Source organism: Chaetodon trifascialis, chromosome 23 (assembly GCF_039877785.1).
Source record: "Chaetodon trifascialis isolate fChaTrf1 chromosome 23, fChaTrf1.hap1, whole genome shotgun sequence".
NCBI lineage: Eukaryota > Metazoa > Chordata > Actinopteri > Chaetodontiformes > Chaetodontidae > Chaetodon > Chaetodon trifascialis.
In genome coordinates this window covers 6,610,947-6,618,096 of record NC_092078.1, presented here as the reverse complement: position 1 = coordinate 6,618,096, position 7,150 = coordinate 6,610,947, and the positions used below count along the sequence as shown (strand labels likewise).

Below are 7,150 nucleotides of genomic sequence, written 5' to 3'. Positions count from 1 at the left end.
TCACGGTTTAGTCTCCCAGAAAACTGTCATGTGCAGTAAAAGACATTTTCCAGGATGCGTCACATGAATTAGGCTATTTTGCACATGTGCAGTCAACATTTTAGCACTTCTAACTCTTTTACGGTCCTGTTTGCAGAGCGTTTTGTGTTTTACGACTGTGTAAAAATGTGCCCCAAAAATACAGCTTTAATCTGGTTTTTGATTGGACCTTCAACAGTGATGTCACAGTGTACTAACACGCCCCGGAGCACACCTTTACATCACAGCAGCGAGGTGAGAAGTTAAAGGTTTAAAGTGGCTCTTTAATGTGATGAAGAGGAGATTTTTGGTGAACATTAGGACCCTTCCTCTCCATGAACAGTGCTTGAATGTAACTAAGTACTTTTACTCAAGAACTGCTCTTAAATACCTATTTAACGTGCTTGTATTGTTTGAGTCTTTGTATTTTATGCAGCTTTGTACTCCTACTCCACTACATCTCAGGAACATGACGCTTTATACTCCACTACATTTGTCTGACAGCTTTAGTTACTGCGCAGATTCAAATGTTTTACACCCTTACTGTCCAGTGGAAACCCCGCATCTCCAAATTTGCTGATTTTTAAGGTGCTTTTTCTGATAAACTGAAGGATTAATGTTCCTTTAAGCGTTGAGAAAACTCTCCTCCTGCTGAAGCTAAATAAACTTTTTAAAAACTCTCTTGGATTAGCTGGAAATGCATTATCTCGAAGCTGAAAACAGGCTGTTCTCCATCAAAAGTTGACTTTTTAGAGATGCACACACATGGAGTTCTTACAGAATATGGTGCATCGCTGTAGATTAAGCTACCCAACAATATATAAAGTAGTTAAAATTAGCTTCTTAGCTCCAACATGCACATTCAGGCTTCAGCTATCCTTCTGTGTGCTGGTTGGTGAGATGCTGGAACACAGTTCCTACTGTAGCTCAGTGACACTCTAACCTGGATCAGACGTCCTTTCCTCTTTTCTTTCTGCTCACATCTGCTCGCCCATTTTCCTCCTCCACCGTCTCTTTCTCTCTGTCACCTGGTGTTTCCATTTGTCTCACTGGATCTCTCTCATGCACAACAACTGTTTTGACTTCTGCCTTGGGAAACTTCCACTGCATCACTGATGGACACACAGACGCTGCTGCAGGAAAACCTAATACTTCGATTACTACCAGAGTTTATGGTGCTATTTTCTCTTATTATAGAGGGGTTGTGAGTTGTTAGCAGCAGCTTTATCGATGATTAATAAATATTTTCTCATGTTTTATAGGTCAGTTATTAGCTGTTAGTAAGGACATCTTTGGGACACCTCCATTTGACCAACTGGACCATACTTTACCTTTTGTGATTCATGTATTATTTCAGACTTTATTTGCTGCTGTGCACGGTCTGAAAACATTCTCTGAGAGGTCGGTGGTTCCCAGCCTTTTTAGCTTGTTACCCTTCAAAATGAAGCAACGTCTATGTGGTTTTAGTTTCATGAAAAAAAGCAGAAGTGTCATTTTTGAGGACTGAAGACAAAAATGATATTATCCAGTAATTCATGAGAAAAAGACAAACATCAGAGGATTTCCTGAGGAAGATTAATGACATTTTCTTCTGCTTTCATATCCTGTTAATTGCTCCTCAGTCCCTTACATTGATGCTCTCACTTGTGCTAGCAGTAAAATGGAATTTATTAGCTGAGAGCACCAATTTAACACTGTCTCCAGTCTCCTGACAGCTATAACCAAATTACGTAGCTCTTTCCAGGAACCTTCTAAGAATTTAGTTCCTTTTGAGGAAATTATTTGGAAACTATGTAAAACGTATAGCGTTGCCAGAAATCTTCCTGCTTTTTTCTAAGACTTTTACTTTGAAATTGTCGTGGTGATGCCATCTTGGCAGCGCAGAGAGGAGCAGATAAAAGCCAGTTGTGTTTAATGTAAAAGATGTTTTGGGCCAGTAAGGGGGAGGGAAGACAGATTCCACTGAGTCCGACAACACGTTTTTCACTTATCCTGGCTTTTTGGAGCAGTAACCTGGATGTCTGTTTGGAGGTGCAACCAAGTTCATCTGCCAAGCATCTGCTCTCCGTCTTGAGGGTCATGGACATGAACGCAGATGAGACCTTTGGCAGCCATGTGCTGCCCCACCCCCCACCCCCCATTCCTCTCTCTCTCCCTCTGTCAGCCATTTTAATGCTGAACTCATACAGTCGGGCTGGGCGGTGCAGGAACAACCATCGGGCTCAGCACTCCTTCTCCATGCCAGGCAGGAAGTGGCCAGGACAGCTGCTTGCAATTCAACCTGAGGCTTTGTTTGGGTGACCTACATTATGGCACCGTTCATTTTCTACTGTAACTTTAAGCGCACTTTTTCTTTCTCTCCACGTTTTCTCCTTTCCACTGACTCCAGCTGATGGAAAGTAACTAAATAGTAACTAAAAGCAGTGTATTTATCAGAGCAACTGTTTTGTTACAAGTTACTTTCAGATTATAATTTTACATTAAATGAAGATTTTATAAAATATGATACATTGTTACAGATTAAACCAATCATTCCCAACCGTTCTGGCTTATGACCCCTTATTAAAGAAACCTTGTTGTCAGCCCTTCTATCAAAGAGAAATTTCCCCTCTGAACATCTCACATGGTTTCATTTTAATAGCTGCTTGAGGACCAAAGAGATCAAATTATGCAAATGAAAAGTTGTAAAACAGAACTTTTCCTACTTTCCTTTCCCACTCATCATCTTACCACCCCTCAGGTCTATCTTATGACCCTTTGTAGGGGTCCAACACTATTTGGGAACCACTGGAACTAAAGCTAAAACTAGTTTCTCCTCCACCAGTTATAAAATACATATACATTCTGTATAATACTACTTAGCACTTTCAATTTTAAGCACATTTTGTCAATAATGTTTGTGTATTTTTACTTTAGTGGGATTCTGCGTGCAAGATTTTCACTTGTAATGAGTATTTTTACATGAATTTATCTCATTTTAACTAACTGAGATGGGACAAGAGTAAGAAATACTCTGTCCTGATGCCAAAAATGCTAATTCAGATGCATCAAAAGCAAACAAATAACCCAAATACCGAAGAAGCCACAAGGTTTGCTGTCCAACGAGCAACAAACAAAGATAATTGCAGCCTGCAGCGCCAATTCTCATACAGTCATGCTCGGTTCAAAATGTTCAGGCTGTGTAATTTTGTCAAACATGCTACCCAGGGTGCCCCACGCTGCAGGAACACCCAGGTCAGGAAGCGGTCTTTGGAAACGAGTTGCTGAATCAGACCCTCCACAAACCCCCCCGACTCTGCGCCGGGGCGCTGCTCATCCTCCCGTCCTCCTGCTGCCCCATCCCAGTCATATCTGCCAGGAAACCCTCCCTGCTTCTGGTCTGCGGGTGAAACTACAAAGGCCCGTCAGCTAATCCCCATCCTTCACCCTCCATCTGCGCAGACTGACCTCACCTAACGCACCCTACCCCCCAAAACACCCACCAGCCCTCCCTCCATCGCTGACTTCTGCACAATAAGCAACATCTGGTTCTCATTTCCCCAAAACCAAAACAACACGAGGGGGAGAGGAAGGGAGAGATGGGGGGGGGGGTCGGGAGGAGAGGTTGTTGAGGAGAAAGACATTCACAGAAAGAAAGCAGGATGTGAAAAGACGAAGAGCGAGGAGTTACATTTCTCACTGTGGGTGCAGCTGGAGGTCTTTGATGGTCCAGGTGTGAAGGACGTGTGTGTGAACGAAGAATGTCGCCTTGTTAACCACTTCGACATTTCATACAACACCCTCTGCGGCCTGTTCTACGTCCTCCCACACTCCTGCAGCACAGCTAACAGTCAGCTCCTTTGGTCAACTGTATGAAAAAGTTAAGACAAGGAGGAGTGGGGCGGGCGGGGGGACTCCCATCTCCACAGAAAAGAATCTGCAACTCAGCGGCTCGCGGCCCTAATTACAGTGGGGCTTTGCTGAAGTCTGCAACAAGACAAAGAGAGAGAGAGAGAAAGAGGCAGATGGAGGGAGCAGAAAGCAAGAGCGAGGGCGAGAGGGGGCAACGAGAGGAGAGGCTTACCTCATTTTGTAAATAGTCTGTTTACAAGTCAAAGTCACTCTAAATTAGTGCTGACTTAACAAAGGCACGGCTGCTCAGCGTCTCTGCAAAACGTCCCTTTACACCATCACACATCAAAAAGTTTGATTCTCTCCAACATAATTCACTGGTAAGGTAATGACGCGTTGGTGCAACGTTGGAGCCCCTCGTCCAGAGCAGCTTTACAGACACACACGAAGAGCTGGGGTTCCATTTCGAGCCACTTCTTCACAGCTGATTTATGTGCTCTGCTTTTATAATTAGACGATGCAAAAGACAAGTGTTTCCGCAGCCCGATTGAGACTTCATCCGGCTTCAGACTTTGAGCCGATACCAGCAAATATCGCTTTCTGTGGGATGGAAGCTTCTGCCAACTTGGCTGCAACCAGCTAATAACCTTTCCAGGCGGCAGGCTGCAGAACGGCGGTCGAAAACCAAACTTTTCCCCTTCATTGGTCGAGATGACCCGCGAAATAAGCTGAGTGACACCAAGCTTCATACGAGCCAGGATGCTGCCAGAAACACCCCTCATGAAAATCGATTCTGACATTTGTGGCTCTCATCGTGGAGATTAGTTTTAGTTGCAGCTAAATTTGTGTCGCTTGTCATCTTGTTACTTGCTTTCCACTTAAACTTAACAAAGCTGCTCCACAGAGGCGGGCTTGACCCATCAGTCGTCGTGTATTTCGAGTAATGACACCGAGTTACGACAGCATGCCAAGGTGTGGACCCTCGCTCTCTCTCTCTTCCCCAAACACACATATCTACACAGTAAGCTCCTCTATCAGAGCTGCTTTATGTTTGCCAGCTCCTCCCTTCCCCTGCCTGCCCAACAAAAACTCCTCTCTGAGCCCAACACCGGACAAAATGGCGTTTGAGCCTCCACGCCGCCTCCCAAAAGGAGAAATGCTGCATTCTAGTGGAAGCTGAGAGGCATTAAGTCACTGCGTCTTTAAAGCTATGCATCGCTCATTTACAGGACACATTCCTCCGCCCACAAATCCATGATCATAATAAATCTGAAGCATTTATTGCAGAAATCCAAGAAAAGTGAAAAACAGAAATTGTAAAGCAAGAGAAGTCCTCATAAATATATACTCAATAGGCTGACTTTCAGCGTACTGCTCAGAATAAGGACACAGCAACATGACTAGAAGGACAATCTGTGTCTAGCTTTGAGGTTTCTTCATGAGTAGCCTTCCTTTAGGTTTGAGTAGCAGGGACTTTTTGTGCTCCTCTTTTCTTCTGGCCTGCTCCTGTTTTTCCCGCCACATTTCGATCCCTCTGTCCATCTCCGAGCTCAGCATCACGATACGTCGCTGTGAGAGACAACGCCGAGGTTACAGACACAAACGGGCAAAAGGAGACACGCAAAGATGATTAAAGAAAGGCGAATGTGCTGCGACTCACGGCTAAATCTTCCCTCTCTTGCTTTCTCCTCAGCTGTCCCTTCATCGGAGGTGCTGGTCTTCCATCTGTCCAGACACACAAAGAAAAGGTTAACACACATAAGGAATTATAAACTGTGTAGAAGTAGATCACAACATGGCCGCTCTTTTCTTGAACTAATACAAGCAGAGGTGAGGAAAATGACTTGTCCACTGCCTCCTTATGTGAGCTCTGAAAATACCTCTGAATATCTGTGGTTTCACAAAAAATGAAAATAAAGAATACCTGCGTACGACCAATCAGGCAGATCCGTCAGAGGGCCGTATTCTGTGCCGCTCCGGGCAAGTCCGTGTCTGTAAGCAAACACAGACATTATGAGACGCAGTGATGCTGAAAAACAGGCCAACAGCGCTCAAACTGCTCAGAGGACATGAGATGAAGGACATGAGATGAACTCAGTACAATGTTTTAATCACAATTTTCACTCATATGGACATCTCAGTATGAAGGTATTAAAAAACAATGCCATTTAAACAGCAATTTACTGATGGTCCCCATGAAGTCACTTGCAGTTTGAGGGTAGCCATGGGTGTCAATCAACCAGGGCTGACCCTCTTCACCGCACCGATTTAGCATTTTAGCATTAGCATTTCTAATAACAATTACGATCTCAGGTGGCTGGTCTGAAAACAATACAAACAACAACGCAGAAAAACCAGAGATTCGTTTTCCTTGTCAAAACATGGGACTCGCATTACCCACAATGCAACCGGGCTACAGACAGTTTGTTCGGATATTCAGTTGTGTTATGTTAGCAGCAACTAATGTGAGCAAGCAGAGGCTAATTTAGCGGTTAGCTGTGCGCCTGGAGCAGAGATAAGGAGCAGGCTGTGAACTCACTTCTTTTTTTAACTCCCAAAACCTCCTTTGTCAAACGTGTAGTCCCCGGGCCAATAAAGCCAAAAAATGTTGAATAAAAGGTTCATTACATATGCCAAAGACCTCACTGGGTCATGGCTTTAATGTGTAAAATCTGTAGGGTTCTGCTTCAAGCATTACAACTTGCCCTCGTGGTGCATATTCCCAAACTAAACCAGATTATGACAAACCAGTTGACAAACACAGAAAGACTGGATGTACTGGGGAAAATATCAACAGTGAACTTACTCTTTCCTCCATTTATCTCCAGCCTGTACTCCACACGTCGTGCTGAACTGCCTGCTGGAGAGCCTCAATACTGGTGAACAAGTACAGAAACAAAACAGTCACTTTCAGATGCCCACAATCATCTGAAATACACAGAAAACCCTCTAATCGCTATGTTATGATCGTATGAGTAGATACAGGTGTGTAGACAGTGAGTAAACGAGCATTCATGTGGTTACTTTTTCTCTGGCGTGACAGAACTGTTAGCATCAGCGTTAGCCTTGACAGTCAACGTTACTGCATTTACGGTGGTTATTCAGACAGACAGCTGTTTCAAATGCAGACACTGGTCCAAGAAGGTATTTACAGCAACGAAACTCGACTTTAAGGTTTCAGCGGGTCTACCTTACAACAGGTTTAGTGAATAACCTCTGTCTCACCTGAGCTGCACAACATCCTCACGGGGGCCGCCATGTTGGCTGTACAGTTTTGTGTTGACCAGCAGGTGGTGCTAAA

General features: G+C 44.1%; 1 protein-coding gene across 1 annotated transcript; it reads right to left on the bottom strand.

Moving 5' to 3' along the window:
* Positions 1-5,113: 5,113 nt before the first annotated feature.
* On the bottom strand, positions 5,114-7,119 carry mrpl52 (mitochondrial ribosomal protein L52). The gene is made up of 5 exons (XM_070993175.1): positions 7,075-7,119; positions 6,656-6,725; positions 5,774-5,841; positions 5,510-5,574; positions 5,114-5,418 (listed from the first exon to the last, which is right to left on the bottom strand). Exons 1-5 carry the CDS (start codon positions 7,106-7,108, stop codon positions 5,269-5,271), a joined length of 387 nt encoding a protein of 128 aa, XP_070849276.1. The 5' UTR covers positions 7,109-7,119; the 3' UTR covers positions 5,114-5,268.
* Positions 7,120-7,150: the final 31 nt, after the last annotated feature.